The sequence below is a fragment of the Sodiomyces alkalinus genome (genome assembly GCF_003711515.1).
Source record: "Sodiomyces alkalinus F11 unplaced genomic scaffold SODALscaffold_1, whole genome shotgun sequence".
NCBI classification, from domain to species: domain Eukaryota; kingdom Fungi; phylum Ascomycota; class Sordariomycetes; order Glomerellales; family Plectosphaerellaceae; genus Sodiomyces; species Sodiomyces alkalinus.
The window spans coordinates 7,036,117-7,051,798 of record NW_021167079.1 but is presented as its reverse complement, the minus strand read 5'-3'; the positions used below and the strand labels follow the sequence as shown (position 1 = coordinate 7,051,798).

At 55.3% G+C, this 15,682-nt stretch overlaps 6 protein-coding genes and 1 non-coding gene across 7 annotated transcripts; 2 read left to right on the top strand and 5 right to left on the bottom strand.

The window, feature by feature from the left end:
* Positions 1-512: 512 nt before the first annotated feature.
* Positions 513-3,557, bottom strand: SODALDRAFT_267237 (hypothetical protein; the record flags this gene model as incomplete). Its single annotated transcript, XM_028607540.1, has 5 exons — positions 513-871; positions 939-1,588; positions 1,696-2,435; positions 2,511-3,053; positions 3,168-3,557. 5 exons carry the CDS (start codon positions 3,555-3,557, stop codon positions 513-515), a joined length of 2,682 nt encoding a protein of 893 aa, XP_028471481.1.
* Positions 3,558-3,766: 209 nt separating this feature from the next.
* SODALDRAFT_355898 (hypothetical protein) lies at positions 3,767-4,444 on the bottom strand (the record flags this gene model as incomplete). The annotated part of the gene is made up of 3 exons (XM_028613868.1): positions 3,767-3,852; positions 3,952-4,315; positions 4,385-4,444. 3 exons carry the CDS (start codon positions 4,442-4,444, stop codon positions 3,767-3,769), a joined length of 510 nt encoding a protein of 169 aa, XP_028471480.1.
* Positions 4,445-4,529: 85 nt separating this feature from the next.
* SODALDRAFT_355897 (hypothetical protein) lies at positions 4,530-6,790 on the bottom strand (the record flags this gene model as incomplete). The annotated part of the gene is made up of 10 exons (XM_028613867.1): positions 4,530-4,570; positions 4,678-4,775; positions 4,838-4,886; positions 5,020-5,074; positions 5,129-5,163; positions 5,257-5,352; positions 5,397-5,519; positions 6,102-6,216; positions 6,389-6,412; positions 6,764-6,790. 10 exons carry the CDS (start codon positions 6,788-6,790, stop codon positions 4,530-4,532), a joined length of 663 nt encoding a protein of 220 aa, XP_028471479.1.
* An 814-nt stretch (positions 6,791-7,604) lies between these two features.
* SODALDRAFT_t17 lies at positions 7,605-7,676 on the bottom strand. Its single transcript has one exon. It is a non-coding gene; the product is annotated as a tRNA-Met (tRNA).
* Positions 7,677-8,049: 373 nt separating this feature from the next.
* SODALDRAFT_336912 (BAR domain-containing protein) lies at positions 8,050-9,229 on the top strand (the record flags this gene model as incomplete). Its single annotated transcript, XM_028612631.1, has 6 exons — positions 8,050-8,062; positions 8,158-8,208; positions 8,288-8,333; positions 8,402-8,475; positions 8,543-8,749; positions 8,835-9,229. The coding sequence occupies 6 exons, from the start codon at positions 8,050-8,052 to the stop codon at positions 9,227-9,229; spliced, it is 786 nt and encodes a 261-aa protein (XP_028471478.1).
* A 115-nt stretch (positions 9,230-9,344) lies between these two features.
* Positions 9,345-10,769, bottom strand: SODALDRAFT_327873 (PH domain-like protein). Its single transcript, XM_028610545.1, has 2 exons — positions 10,674-10,769; positions 9,345-10,578 (listed from the first exon to the last, which is right to left on the bottom strand). The coding sequence occupies exon 2, from the start codon at positions 10,433-10,435 to the stop codon at positions 9,620-9,622; it is 816 nt and encodes a 271-aa protein (XP_028471477.1). The 5' UTR covers positions 10,436-10,578; positions 10,674-10,769; the 3' UTR covers positions 9,345-9,619.
* Positions 10,770-11,147: 378 nt separating this feature from the next.
* Positions 11,148-15,064, top strand: SODALDRAFT_327872 (DNase I-like protein). The gene has a single exon (XM_028610544.1). It carries the CDS (start codon positions 11,429-11,431, stop codon positions 14,693-14,695), a length of 3,267 nt encoding a protein of 1,088 aa, XP_028471476.1. The 5' UTR covers positions 11,148-11,428; the 3' UTR covers positions 14,696-15,064.
* The last annotated feature ends 618 nt before the right edge of the window (positions 15,065-15,682 follow it).

The following is a 15,682-nucleotide window of genomic DNA, read 5'->3' as shown; positions in this document are numbered from 1 at the left end:
ATTAGCTGCACCGCCGTGTCACCCAGAACTTCAGCCCCTTTTCCAACGACCGGTGCGACCTTCAAGAGGAAGCACGATTTATATCTCCCGTTTATTTATTTATTCTTCTTTTCATCAGGTTGCACCATCCTATCGCTTGAACCGGCTGCGCTGCCATCTGCGACTATTTAATGTCTAATTCTCTACACAATCAGGCTGTGCAAGGGGCCCCGAGACTGCTTTGTTAATTTTTCATTTATTTTCCTGTCTAATTGTTCAATACGGATACTTGAAGCCATCGCCAGTTGTTGGACATTTGATTTCTCCGAGTCTTGCGGCTTCACCACCCCTTGTCTGAGTTGCACTTACACCTCAAATATCCAGGGGGATTCGCACATTAGTTCTATCTACCAGACCAGTTTCTTATATTATGTAGAGTATATATATGCGTCGCGTCCATTAACACTTCCTACATCACACGCACAAGTCGATGCGCCGCACCCCTCCAACTCCCGCTACAAAAGCAGCCCAAATCAAAAGGTAAACTTCATCAACGCCGGATTCAGAAGGACAGGCAACGCAAAGTGGCATCCCGTCAGCCACGCCAGGGGATAAATCGACGCGAACGTGCTGATGCGCCACTCCCGGGGGAAGAAGAAGACGCCGCAGACCATGAGCCCGGTCATGGCGAAGCAGAAGAGGAACGTGCCCCAGAAGCTGCGGAAGATCTTGGGGATCTCCTGCATGAAGTTGCAGCTCTCGACTTCCTTGGACGTGGCGCCCCATTGGATGTTGATTTCGAAGAAGTGGCAGAGGAGCGCTTTGGAGACGTGCAGGGAGAGGCCGCCTAGGAAGATGGAGAAGAGAGGGACCCATTTGAAATTGTTCCAGACTGGTTTTGTTAGGAAAGACCCTCCATGTTGGGAAGGGGGGGGGGGGATGCAGGGGAAATAACTCACTGGCGCTGATAAAGCCCTGCTCTCCCAACCTGTACCGCAGCACGGCCAAGGCGACGTTGCCAGCCAGGGGGAAAACCACGACAATAGAAACGTAAATCGCAAACGAATCGAGGTAGTACTGGTCGTAGAGACCAAACATCCACCCCGTCAAGAAGTAATTCATCAGCGTGAGCATCCACGAAATGCCAATGGCGTAGTACGTCCCAATATAGGCCAGAATGGTCAGCTTCCGGAACATGTGAATGTTCGAGGAGAGGAACCGTCGGAAAAGCGGCGTGAACGGCCCCCGGACCACCCACAGGCGGAACGGGTGGAAAAGCAGCTCGTTGACCCCGTACGCGTACTTCTCCCACCGCGCCAGCTCGTCGTACACCGTGAGCGAGACGCCCTCCTTGAACCCGTCGCCCGAGTAGGCGCCGAAGCGCAGCGCGTACCCGGACGTCTGCAGGCGCAGCGCCATGTCGAAGTCCTCCGAGACGTGCGACTCGGACCAGAACTTCTCGTAGCCGTCTTCCTCGTCCATGTAGGCCGCCGCGTCTTGCAGGGCCGCCCAGCGGAGGACGGCGTTGTGGCCTACGAAGGGGGGGATGTCGCCGTTTGCCACGGCGAACTTGATGGATGTGTAGATTAGGTTGGTGAACCAGGTGACGCTGATGATGATCGCATGTTAGCCTCGGCCTTTGGTTTTTTTTTTTTCTTTTTCTTTTTTTTTCTTAAAAAAAAAAGGGGGGGGGGGGGGGGTCAGGAAAGTCCTCACGCTTTCTCAAAGAACGAATCCGTCACGTTCATCACCCCCGACGTGTACTGCAGGATGGCAATCTCCGGGGACTGCTCCATCTCACTGACGGCATCGAGGAGACAATCCTCCGGCACTCTCGTATCCGAGTCAATGAGCAGGATATAATCACCCATGCGAATATTCCCCTCCGCCCACGTCCGGCCCTCATCCTCCTCAAGCACCGTGGCCAGCGCCTCCGCGTACGCCTTATCCTCGGCCTCCTGGTCCCACCCAGCCCCGCGCACCACCTGGCTCAATTTCTCTTCGATCCGGTTGCTGACCATGAGCCCGTAGTTCATGTTCGACGCCTTCTTGAAGCGCCCGCGCCGCAGGAACGGCCGCTCGCCGTCCTCGGGCTTGGGGTTGTGCGGCGGCCGCGCGACCCAGCCGATGTTGTGCTCCTCGTAGAAGTCGCGCCGGGCCTGCGCCTCGTGGTCGGGCAGGAGCTGCATGCCGTCGTCGTTGACGAAGATGTTCGCCGTCCCCCCTTGCATCTCGTAGGTCGACATGGCGGCTTTGAGGGAGAGGACCGTCGGGCGGATGACGGGGCCGAGACCTTCCTTGTAGACCGGCATCTGGATCGTCACGTGGGGGCGTGCTTGCATCTCTCGCTTGAGCCGCTGCGGGGGCTTGCCGGAGTAGTTTCGCGAGTTGGACAGGATGTTCGAGATGGGCCCTGCGATCTGGAAGATGTCGCAGACGATGATTTGGAAGAAGAACTGCCGGACGAGTGCAGGTCAGATCAATGCCTTAGTTCTTCCCGATCGTGACGAGGGGCGAGAGGGATCCCTTACCAGGCTGACAAAAAAGGTAAACGGTGACACGGCGATCAAGGCCATCCGTACATAATTTCCGTCGACTGAGCTCTGCATCGAGAGATGCCTCCACCCGAGACCAAGACAGGTGAATGAAAGGGCTAGTGTTATCCCGACCATGAGGGGACTGATCAGCCGGATAGGTCTGGGGTCGACCGGCTGCCCCTTTTCCGGATCCGACGGGTCAACCTCTTCGACCTGGACATGGGGACTGGTTTGCTTCTCCTCCTCGTCCGCCTGCTCTTCCATGTCTTCCTCGTTCCAGATGTGCCGGATGAGGGTCTTCTCAAGGCTCTCCGCCCGCGCGAGAACCTTGTCTGCTTCGTCATCCCAGATCACCATCAGAGGCGGGTCGAGGATGAAGGCGGCGAAGTGATGCTTGTGACACCGAGGCAGATCCGACATTCGCGGCAACACTTGCAATTTCAAGTTTCCGGAGATTGGGACGTAGGGGGGGTTTCCCAACTTGCCCACCGCAGTGATGACTGAGTGGATGACGGGCGTGCTGAGGGTGATGGCGCACTAGAAGTGTTTTTGGGTGAGCACATCGTGAAAAGGGGGGCCCGAGGTAGGACCCAAAAAAAAAAAAAGGGGGGGGGGGTTACGGGAAATAAATAGGGAAAACATGCCACATACGCGAACGTTCAGTTGACACACCATATCGTAAAAGCCGCCTGGGTACTGCCTCAGCTCAGGAGGGGCGCAGACCCATTCGTTCCGGGCCTTCTTCAGCACGGCGCCCTCCCAGGTGTGGTAGGCCGAAGCATACATCCTCCGCAACTGGTCTTGCCACAGACTGTGGACGACCACGTCGGCTCTGAGACCTTCGAGGTCATGTTTCTCGCCGAGTCGCGACGACGATGACGATGCGATGACGGCGGAGACGCCGGAGCTTCCCCTTTTATCGGCCCGCGAGGGAGAGGTGTCGGACGGGGATCCGGGTTGTTCGCGCCGCTTTCCCGATGCCGACTGCGGTGTTTCTGTATCGGGCTTGTCGGGAGTGAAATACCGCTTGAAGGCCTTCATGTTGGGGCCTCTGACAGCCGAAGTTGCCGAACCGTCAAGTCAAGTTGTAGAGAACGGGTGTCCGCCGGGTCACCGAGTCGAATTCACCGGCCGAGAGGAAGCACAGGTAGTCGCGTGGAGACAAAGAACATGATGCCATAGAAAGATGGTGAACGGAAGGGGGGCAGTATATAAGAGAAGGAGAAAAGGGGACTGACTGCATGACGCGACTAGGGGAGGGACATGGCTGGGAAGACTTTTTGCTTCTTGATGGTAGCATTGGAAGAGCAACGCTGCAGGTAGGTAGGCGTCAGGGCTGATGGGGATGGGTTCGATGGATTATGGGAAATGCTATCGGATCTTGCCGCGGAACAGAGCCCGCTCTCTCATGTTTATTACATTGTCTCTCAGTGACAGCCGTCCTTCTCTAATACAGGGGCTTCGAAGCGAATACGGCCAGAACGGTCCAGCGTCAGCTCGGTCTTTCCTATTCTCCCATTGCGTCCGCCGACCAGGCCACTGGGGCGACCAGTCACCGGTGAGGGACTTGCATGGAAGCCAAGCTGGTTGCGGCTTCTGACTGGACACAAGGATGGGATCAAGATGGTGGTGTGAACGTGAATATGGACGTGAACGTGAATGTAAAAGCGAGATAACGAGAGATATGTGGTGTGGAACCATGTGGTGTGGTGGTGGAGGAGAGGCCGCTCGACCATCTGCAATCCATCGATATATGCCTTCTTTGGGAAAATTGGCTTGGCTTGGACTGGCTTGGCGAGCTGATATACCGCTGCAGGAGATGCATACTACTGCGCAGGTGGGCCATGTTGCCTGGCTAAGCAACTTACTTGCTGCCTCTGGGTCCGAACATGAAGATACCGTTGCCACGTAGCGAGCATGAAATCCATACCGAATGTAGATAGGTCGGGCCAATTCAGGAAGGGCAAGGGTGATTAGAGCCAGCCAGTCTTCCTCATCAAGTAGGTAGGAACCTTATGAGCTGCTGTTGCGGTGTGGGAGCCAGGCCATGTGCCCTTTGTGTTAGGAGTAGGGGTTGTTAAAGGGGTGGGGGTGGGGGGGGGGGGGGGTTAACAAAAAAAAAAAAAAAAAGCAGCGAGCTGAGATTTTGGGGGGTTGGAACGAAGCCAGGGAGCCCAGGCACCAAGGTCCAACAGTCGGGGGTCGGGGACCACTCCAAGTTCAACGTGATGGACCCATACGTGTGCAGAATGCATGCGCCTGCGACGCCTGGTATAGACCTACGAAGTAATTAGCAAAGAACGAAACACAAACTCAACTACTGAGCCTTGGCCTCGGGACCGCTGATCCGGCCGGAGCCGGGGCAAGGGTCTTGCACATGGATCATGGTTCTTGGATGATGAACCTATTTATCAAGCGTCGGTAGGGTGTGTGTTGTGCTTCGTTTGATCGCAACGGACTACTGGGATAGATCAAAGGGGAACGCCGTTGCCTCGTACTTCACTCTGTGCTGTTTGTGTCGGGTTGAACCAGATAAGAAACATGAGGTGAAAAGCCAGCTGTTGATGGCCGAGTCATCTTGCCTACCTTACCACTCTTTACTTGACCAAGACAAGGACCGCAATGCATGTCTGGTCTGGCTTGAAGTCTGTCTGGTAAGTTGTAAGTTGTAACATCGTCAGGTGTCAGGGATACGGTCACCCTTCCCTGAATTCTCATCAATACCTAAATTCATCAGCACAGAAGACAGGATTGTGTCTAAGGTCCTGAGTATCCCTATCTCTCAGCCTGTGGTGGAAATGGGGCCTCCGGGGGAGAACCGAGATGGAGACCTGCGCTGGTGCGGTCAAAAGTTGCTAGTCAGCCGTCTTCATTAGGCACAAAGTACCAAGTACTTGGTAATCAGTGCCTTCTCCCCGCCTGCCATTGGCCCGTTGCCAGCGGACATTTCTCTGGTGCCGGGCGTGCCTTGATGCCGAGATCCATGGCGGTCTCGGCGGTAGACTTAGTGACAAGGGTCCAAGGAACAGGCCGAAAAAAAGGAAAACGAGGCGAAGGAGGGTCGACTGCCTTCTTTTCCTTTTTCCTTTTTCCTTTTTTCTTCTTCTTATTGTTCGTTTCCAAAACAACCAAATCTTCGTGTATCTCGGCCCGGTTCGACATTTTAACGTGATGAGACAGGGCTACCTTAGGAACAGGACCGCAGCTACACCACCACATCGACCGCCATTTCAACATTCATCGAGGTTCTTAGCATTCATCGTAGGTACTTCGTATTGTTATGGAATTATCATAAAATGCTTGAAAGAGGAAAACGGTCTTCGCAATGTGGAGCAAATTAGCCTAGAGCGGACGGCAGCTCCTGAAAGAAGGTTTCCGGCCAGTGGGGGGGAGAGACATGGGAGAGACGGGAGACCCCGCGCGGACCGTATTCAAGGAGTGGATAGAGGCGGCTAAGGTATACAACGTACGTTGTATGTAGGTAGTGTATACGTACAATGTATGGTTCGACAAGCGTCCGGACGGGTGGGTGTGGGTGGTATCCATTGATCCTACCATGTACAGGATACCTTACACATGGGCCACCTGAAAATATCCCGGGCTTGGCATGGCCGGCGACGCTTTGTACCTGATGAGTGTGGCTGCGGCACAGGGCGGGCCAGAGCGAGGTGTCCAAGATAAGGGCAATGTTCTGAACAGTCTGGATAAGGTATTCAGCAAGCCCGTTCAGTGTTTAATTAGATGGCCTTCGATGCTTGATAAGGAGGCAGAACATTTGAACGTGTGGGTGCAAGTGAATTCATGGACGGGAGCGGCATCCGTGGACCATAACTACTTCGTAGATCATAGGACTGGCAATATTTAAGACTCACCTGAAGACGGGTAGCGATGTAACCCTACACGGCGACCGGCACCACGGGTGGGGTGACGGGAGGCTTTGTATAAATGTACACGTGTAGTCCGTTTCGTACAGCCAAGCCAGTGCCAGAAGTCTACTCGATACGACACAATTACAATACAGAAAGCATGAAAAATAAAAAATAAAATACAATAAAAAGGAGAGAAAAAGTGATACATGCAGCACTTGCGGTGCCTGGGGTGGGTCTATCCGTACTCCCTTGTCCAAAAGGAATGCATCCATGATAGATGGAAGAGGTTTGTAGGAGTACGGGAGGGTTGATACTAGGTTAGGAGGAACAGTTAGCTCAGGCTGGTGGTGGCTTCCGCAGTCTTGGGCAAGGGCTTACGCCGGCCTGGGCTTTCCCGCCGAACATGTTGGGGGTAAGTGTCCGCATTAAGTAACCTCCTTCGTATACCTAATTGGAGAAGAGCAAACAAATGCAAACATGAAAACACCGACTTCTGATCAAACGAGAAACAGCAAGGGGGAGCAAAGATTTCACTCTATGGCGTCAACGCCACACAGAAAGCCACCGCGACTTGCTGGGATTAATCACCCCATCACCAGAGCTCCCGCCCCCCCCCCCCGACACCCAACAGACACTCCGAGTACCCCGTAGTCCTCCAGTTATCCCCTATAAGCCCGCTGGAGTGTATGGGTGGTAGATGGGCAGGACCCAAGAGCCTCGACCGAATCCATGCAGTCTTGGGTGCCTTACACACACCATTTCTCTTTGTGAAAGATTTTCAGCTAGCTAGTCCCTCCCCTTCTCCTATAACTTTTTTTCTTCTTTTTTCTGGGATCTGACAGGCACCTGTCAATACTTGTATGTAGGATGATGAATGAGCGACTATCAGTTACATGGCTACCATGGATCTGGGTTCCAGGCCAAAACGACGGTTAAATCGTGTCTTATCACGTAAAGAAAGATGTTGCATAAGCCACATAAGGTAGGATACGGATACGGGAACCATAACAGTAAGAAGAAAAAAGGTCTCTGGAACCAAGTTACCAACAATAACAGCTTAGTAAAAGTGATGCAAAGCAGAAATTCCGGCGTGTGAACCAAGTATCACTGGTATAAGCTCTAAAGCATGAATTCCACCAGAGAAGAGTAATAAGAGAGAAAGGGGAAGAGAAAGAGACAAAGGGAAAGGAAACAAAGGGAAAAGAAAAAAAAAAGCAGTTAGCAACTGAACGTTTCGATCGTTCGACCTCCGGGTTATGAGCCCGGCGCGCTTCCGCTGCGCCAAGTTGCTTGTGTTATGCTCCGTCTGACTAATCACAAGCAATGGGAACCTATGACCCTCAAGCTGCCGAGGTCGACAGATGCCGCGCCACGCTAACGTGACTTGGGTGTGGCGCAGCTGTGTCCTGCCTCACTTCTTGGCCGCTGACGTCGTCGCCAGGCGATTGGGCTTCGTCCGCGAAGAACCAACAACACAAGAGAATATTCGTGCCAATCCGATCCAGCATCTCATTCCCTTCCGACTCGACACCGACCACTACACACTACAACCTGCAAACATCCTACTATCGCCGCGATAGACGAACATCAATATTTCCGATCAACTTTAATACATCACACGAGTAGATCACCATACCTAGACCGTTCCCCGCACAGTACTCGCCATGTCTTGGGCAGGTAAGCTGCGAAACGCCTCTCCGCTCGTGTCTCTTCAACCAGAGACTAGCCTCCGTTGTAGGATAGTAGGGCCGCTGACATTCTATGCTATGCAGGCTTCAAGAAGAATGTGAACCGCGCGACGACGCAGGTTATGATGAAGACGGGTCCGTGAATCGTCCTACATCCCCTCCCCCGCCGCACGACCCGATCTCAAAAAGAACAACACCTGACTCTCTATACCAGGGCACGTGGAAAAGACAAACGATCGGGACTATGAAGTCGAAGAGAGGTGCGTGGGTTTATTACCGGTCGGCTACCCGTCATCACCGAGCATCGTGCTAAGATTCGGAACTACAGGCGATTCAAAACTATGGAAGCCGCCGCGTTACGGCTGCAGAAAGAGTCCAAGGGCTACCTAGATTCACTCCGAGGCAAGTCTGCGCAGTTGCGTGTCTATCGGCGTTTCGGCGTGCATTGAGTAACCGAACCGACTTGTAGCTATGACTGCGTCTCAGATGCGCATTGCCGAAACCATAGATGCCTTCTACGGCGACTCCGGTGCCAGGGACGGCGTAAGCAGGAGCTACAAGCAAGCAGTCGAAGACTTGGATGCCGAGACCATCAAGGCCCTCGATGGCCCCTATCGGACGACCGTTCTGGATCCCATCTCCCGTTTTTGCGCCTACTTTCCCGACGTCAACGAATGTACGTCCACACGGCCTCTAAACCTACTGTCTGCCATCCAAGTCCCATCTCTTCTACTAACGAACCTGCGCCTTCCCCCCCACAGGCATTAAGAAGCGCTCTCACAAACTCCTCGACTACGATGCCCTCCGCGCCAAAGTAAAGAAGCTAGTAGACAAGCCCGACAAGGACGTGACGAAGCTGCCCCGCGCCGAGAAGGAAATGGAAATGTCCAAGGCCGCCTACGAACAACTCAACGAACAGCTCTCCACCGAACTCCCCCAACTCATCGACCTCCGCGTACCTTACCTCGACCCCAGCTTTGAGGCCCTCGTCAAGATCCAGCTCCGCTTCTGCGCCGAGGCGTACAGTCGCATGGCCCAGGTGCAGCAATACCTCGACGCCGATACGCGCGAGCAGTACGCCCAGGGCCACCTCGATGCACGTGTCGAACAGGTATTGCAAGAGATACGTGAACTAAGCATCGCTGGCACGGTATAAACCGGCTTTACCCAAAAGAAGAAGACGTGGGGGTGATGGTCGCAGATGTATGATGTCTACGTTGACGGGCGGCTTCAGAGCGTTGGCTATGGTCTTACGGCCGTTACGGATAAGCAAACGGGAGTGGTAATGTTATGGTTAGACCGGTTACCTGGGCCTTTTGAGAAAACACTGGCTGCGGACGACTGTTTTACAAAAGCGTGTTCGGAGCAACACCATCGAAAATCCACTTTGTACAGGAAAAGCTGATGAATAGGCACGCACGTTCCTGAAATTAGGTACCATGTTCCCTACTTCGTGTCATCCCAAGGTCGCCCGGCTGATCCTGGAGGTCCCTAAGCCTGCTCCCCATCACCGCCGTCGGGGACCGCAGGCCGATCGACCAGCGTACTAACCACCAGCTCCGTTCCGTGAGGCGAGAAATAGATCGTCAACGTTCAACCTCTGCCCCACCGTTCCTCCAGTCGTGCGACTCGGGGCTTCCGCGGCCTGCACCGGCCGCTCTTGTTGTGGATAGTTCGGCACGCCCGGCTCCTCGACGTCATCCTCTTCTCCGTGGCCGGCGCGCACAGACCGGATTGCCTCCTGCACCATAGCGGCGTTGGTCATCCTCGTTTCCTTGTCGTCGGCGTGGATCCACACGCCGACGACGCGGCTGCCGTCGTCGGATGTCTGGTCGCCTCCGCTTCCGCTTGCGACTTGGACCGGGTGGTGGGCGTCGCTAGGGGATTCCGGTTCCGGTTCCATGTTAAAGATGTAGATTTCGTCCATGACCTCAAAGTGCGCGACGCGGCTGAGGTCTAGGATCTTGTTCTCGAGGCCCCTGCGGTTGAGGACGAAGAGGCAGGCACCTGGCTTTGCCGCCGCCGCAGGGTCGGGCTGCAACAGACACAGGAAGTAGGTCCCTTCGATGCCGGCGCGATCCCAGGAGGAGGTGGAGGAGTTGAAGGAGTAGACGACGGCGTTGGCGGCGATGCTCAGGATGGTGTGGATGGAGGGTAGGTAGCGCTGGAGGACGGAGAGGTTGAGTTCGGTGTTTGTGCGGTTGATCAGGGCGGGGTTCGGTGGGGGGAGCTGGCTCTGTTGGTTGTCGAGTAGGAGTTGTTGGTGGGCGGCATCGGAATCGTAGTCGGAGGCTTGGCCGTGGCGGTGGGAGTTGGAAGGTTGGCGCCCGTGGGTGCGCTTGCGCGGTGTTGGGCCGACCATTTCGTGGCGCCGAGATTATCCTATCCTGCTCTTTTGCGCAACGACTCGGCGAAGAAAGGTGGGAATGCAGTAGTGCGATTATGGCGAGGGCTATATGTTCGATCCCGCAAATCTGAGCGATCGCCGTGTGGCTCTTCGTACTTCTGTCTGGGAGTCAGGACGTGGGAGCTGGGAAAGCACAGAAGGTATTGGCTGAAGTCGGACAGGGTTTGTGATAGATGAAGTCGCCTCTACTTACATTGAATCCAAAGACGTGACCGCTGAAAATGCGTAAATAGTACTGGGGTATTTCAAAGGTTCGATGCCGAAAGTTGTACAGAGAAGGTTGGGTTTTGGTCAAGGCTTCGTTCGGAGCACTCAGTCCGCCTACATGCCGTAACCTCAAGGTACCTACACGGAGTAGCTTCAAGCCACGAGGGCTGACTGAGGCTGGTTGTACCTTATCTCTTGACTTATCTCTTATCACTTATCATTTACCCCTCCATTCTTCTCCAAGGGCGTGATCACAGGTAGCCCCACAATTTATGATGTACGTACTCTGCACGAGGACTCGGCCGCATAACTATAATCTGCCTGCATTCGCGACTTGATCTGGGGGTTCAATGTTTCCATCTGTCTTCTCATTCTCCCTTGTCTCCCTTTCCTACTCTGTACACTCTACCGATCGACTTTCACCATTTCTTAACTCTCAACATCTCCGTGGTTTTATCTCGCCTGTTACTTTGAATCCACACGCTCCGACTCTCCGTCATATTCTTTCTTCTATCCTCCCGTCCACTGGCATTCCCTCTCCCTTCCCTTCCCGCCTTGTCTTCGCTAATATATTGTTTACCAAACACTGCGCCGTCCCTTTCTAGGCCTTTCAATAACCATGCAACAGCCGATATCTGATTAACAACAAGTGGAAGGCATCGAACTATTGCTTTCCCCCCCTCCAAGTAAACGAACGGCTCTTACCGTAGGCCCCGTGGCGAGTCGACAAGTCCATCTATCATGGCTGTCACCGACCCATCCCAACCCGACAGCTCGACGCCCTCGGACCCTATCGATCTCACATCTACCCCGGTATCCCTCGCTCGCGCCGTCCATGCCCGTCGGTCCGAGTACGTGCGGCCCCACCGAGTTCGCGTCAAGGTTGGCTCCTGGAACGTTGCTGCTTGCCCAGGAACGGACAAGGACCTCGCCAGCTGGTTTGTCGACGGGAAGGGCGTGGATAAAAGCTTGGCCACCCTCGATATCTCCCATACACGGGCTGTCGAGGATGAGTCCTATGGCTCAAAAAGAGCCGGGTCGTCCGAAGATGACGGCAGCGAGGTTCGACTCGTAGGAGGGGACCAGATCGGCCTCTACGTTCTGGGCTTGCAAGAGATTATCGACCTCAACAGAGCCAGGGAGGCCGTCAACCGCATGTACTACGACCCCGGGCCGATGAACAAGTGGAAGGAAGCTTTGGAACGGGCTATGCCACCCGGTTACAGGCTCATCACGGCCGAGCAGATGTCGGGCTTGCTTCTCCTCATATACGCCTCCACCGAAGTGGCAGCAACCGTCAGCAACGTGAGCACCGTACAAGTCGGGACGGGGTTGCTTGGATACCTCGGAAATAAAGGGGCGGTAACGACGCGCATTCTCCTCGGCGAGACCACGCGCATGGTCTTCACCAACTCCCACCTCGCTAGCGGCGCGGAACAGGTTTACCTTGAGAGGAGACTGTGGGATTATGGCCAGGTTCTAGCGCGGACGCAATTCGAACCCATCCGGCTTCCCGGCATGTCGGAAGCAGAATGCCCGTCGGAGAAGATCGGCGACGAGGATTTCGCGTTTTGGTTGGGCGATCTCAACTTTCGTCTCGACGGACTGCCTGGTGATGACATCCGGCGGCTCCTCATGCTTCATTCCCGGGGAGAATACGACCTGACCAAGAAACAACCGTACTTGGAAGGCGAGGAGGGCTTTGTTGTCCAGAGCGCAGATAGTGACGATGACGACGAGTCGACGGTGGAATCATCCACATCCCGGAGTACGGTCGTCGACGAGTCCGATAGCTCTTTGCCCGATCCAGACGATTTCTTGCCCGATCCGCGTGATGATCCCGGATCGCTGCAGGCCACGCTGGACTCGTTGTTGCCTCATGACCAGCTACGCCGTGTCATCAAGCAGAGGAAGGCCTTTCACGACGGCTGGCGGGAAGGTCCCGTCACATTCCTCCCATCCTACAAGTATGACATTGGTACCGTCAGCCTTTTCGACTCGAGCGAGAAACAACGTGCCCCCAGCTGGTGCGACCGCATTCTCTACCGGACAAGGAGAGACCGGGAGGAGTACGAACGGAAAATCAAAGAAGAAGAAGCCGCCAAGGAGAAGGATGCTGAGATGAAGGCCCGCGGCATGGAGGACGCGGCTGACGACGACGATGTGTTGTTCAGCTGCGATCCAGAGGAAGACGCTGAGACGGAGGAGCAACGACCCAAGAAGACATCCAGTTTCGACGAATACGATGACTACAACGAAGATGAGGACGCCGATAATAGGGTACGAGAAGGAGAAAGAGGAGGAGAAGAAGGAGAAGAACAAGTCACCAAGGAAGGGTTCACCGATCAAATACAGCTCGACATATACACCTCCCATCAGCGGATAACATCATCGGACCATAAACCTATAGTTTCTATTTTCACAGTCGACTACAATGCGGTGGTACCCGAGCTCAAGGCAGCGATCCATGCCGAAGTGGCCAAGGAACTCGACCGCGCTGAAAACGAAGGCCGGCCCCTCGTCACGGTGGTAGTGGATTCCCAGGATGGAACCGGCAAGGAGCCGCCAGGTCGACTGGCCGACCAAGGCGAACCGATCGACTTTGGCGAGATCAGCTTCATGGGAAAGCACACGACATACCTGACGATAGCCAACACCGGCCAAGTACCGGCCAAGTTTGCATTTGTTGAGACGCCGTCTATTGTGGATCACGACAGCTCAAGTGCACCACAGTGGCTCAACGCATCTTTCAGGCGACGGGAATCCGATGCGGATGAGACGCAGGAGGATGCGGTGGACCTCGGAGACGAGGTCAAGTTGGAACCCGGCGAGACGCTGAGCGCGGTTCTCGAGGTGATGGTGGACGATCTATGGCACGTTCGAGCGCTGAATGACGGCCGGGCGAAGCTCGAGGACATCCTCGTGCTCCGGGTCCGAGACGGTCGTGACCATTTCATTCCCGTGCAGGCGACGTGGCTGCCTACGTGTTTCGGACGATCCATTGAAGAACTGATCCGGGTCCCGAGCGGCGGCATCCGCGCGTTCGCAAAGGAACGGGAACGGGCGGGTGGTCCAGGCGGTGGTGGTGCCATCTCCTACGACCTCGAGGTGCACAGCGCCGCCCCGAGGGAACTGTTCAAACTCACGGAGATGCTCGAAGCGCTGACGACGCGCGCCCTGGCCGACGCGAGTATGCTCGACCAGGAGGTCGTGCCGGCCGATAAGCCGGGGTGGCCCCTGGACGAGTCCGCCTGGGTGTTCCGAGACGAAGAAGAGCGCCGCGCGCAGAAACTGTCCCTCATCGAGGCGCTCGACACCGACAAACCGCTCGCCGACGCGCTTCCCCTCGACACGCCGTCGCCGCACCGCCTCGAAGTCGTGTCCGAGGTCCTCCTCCTTTTCCTCCGCGGCCTGACCGACGGCATCATCACGGCGCCGTTGTGGGCCAAGATCGAGGTCGCCCTGCCCCAGTTGTCATCCGCGCCTGCGCCTGCGTCGTCGTCATCGTCGTCGTCGTCGTCGTACCCTCTCCGAAGGACCCAGGAAGCCGAAGCCGGAGCGGAGGACGATAAGGAGGCGATCCTCGACATTCTCTCCTCCGCGCCGAACCATAACATCGCCTTTGTCTTCCTCGCGGCCGCCCTGTTCAAGGTGGTTGAGGAGTTGGCGCCGCTGTCGAGGGCGGATGTTGGGGCGTTGACGTCGCCGGTGTCGCCGGTGAAGAGGATCAGTGCGCTTGGGCGGCATAGTCTTGGCTTTCGGCGCAATGGGGGCGGCAGTGGCGGCGGCGGCAACAACGGCAGCAACAGCGGCGGCGGTAACAGTTTGGCCGTCGCCGAGGCGGCGCTGGGGAGACGGAGGGCGAGGGAGAGACGGTTTGCGGAGATTGTGGGGAGGGTGGTGTGTCGGGTCGGGTTGCCGGCTAAGGAGAAGGAGCGGAGGGCTGTGGAGGAGAAGATGAGGTGTGTCGTGGAGATGTTTTTGAGGAAGCCCCTAGATTCTTCGTGAGAAAGTGCCCTTGGGAGAGCTTTTCTTGTTCTGTGTTCACTCTCATCAGCCCAAGTTGGATGCTTGTAGGCTGTGATCAATAGACGGGGATTCTCAACGGTTACGTTTCAGCAAGTACCTGTATCATACACCATGATCGTTTCAACCAGTTTTATGTCTTTCGAGACGAGTTTTCCTCGGTCAGGTGTCGCTGTGTGAGGTCGGGGCAGGGGGGTTTGGGTGACAGACAGTGAGTGAGCCAGGACGAGAGCGGTGTAGGGGGTTTTCGCTCCTCGCTATTTCGTTAGTGGTGCCCATTACCACCAAAGCGTGAAGGAAGTGGGATGAGATACATGTATCCCGTAGTTAAGGCAGTCATTTTGGTTAGGGGACTTCCCATTCGAGTCGGGGAGAGCAGTCGGCAGGCTTGTTTTCCTCCTTTTCAAAGCAAGTTGACGGATGAATGTAGAGCTTCTGGAGGTCAACAATTCCGTGGGGGAATGACAGGCTACAGCTGCTAGTCGCGTACATGGATCATCCAAATTCTACCCACCTTTATTTAGGCTTTCACATCAACGGTGAGGGCCGTCAAATTTCCAACAAGCCTGGCCCTGGAGTTCGCCCAGACCGCCTTCAACACAGCGGAGCCTGCCTCCATCGGGCATAGTATGGATAGATATGGCATTGGCAGGGAATTCCCGGCCTGTGTTGTGAAATCTTCACGCTAATAATAGCGGGCGTTATGCCGTGGTAGATCTGCCGACGGAAAGGTTACTCGGCGACTCGGATCTTTCCGTCCATGTGGCTATCGGTGGCGAGTAGCGGTATCCCGCATCCCCCCCTTCCGGCCTCCGCAAGCGCCTATCCTATTTAGGCCGCGCTGCCGAGGGCGCGTTACTCCGCTAGGAAATCAGCGTCTATGCCTAAAGTCCCGGTATATCGTGAGATCGTGGACACAGGGACGTTAGTGGTGTGAATTAACTAAGGTAGAGGATTCTTAATTAACCC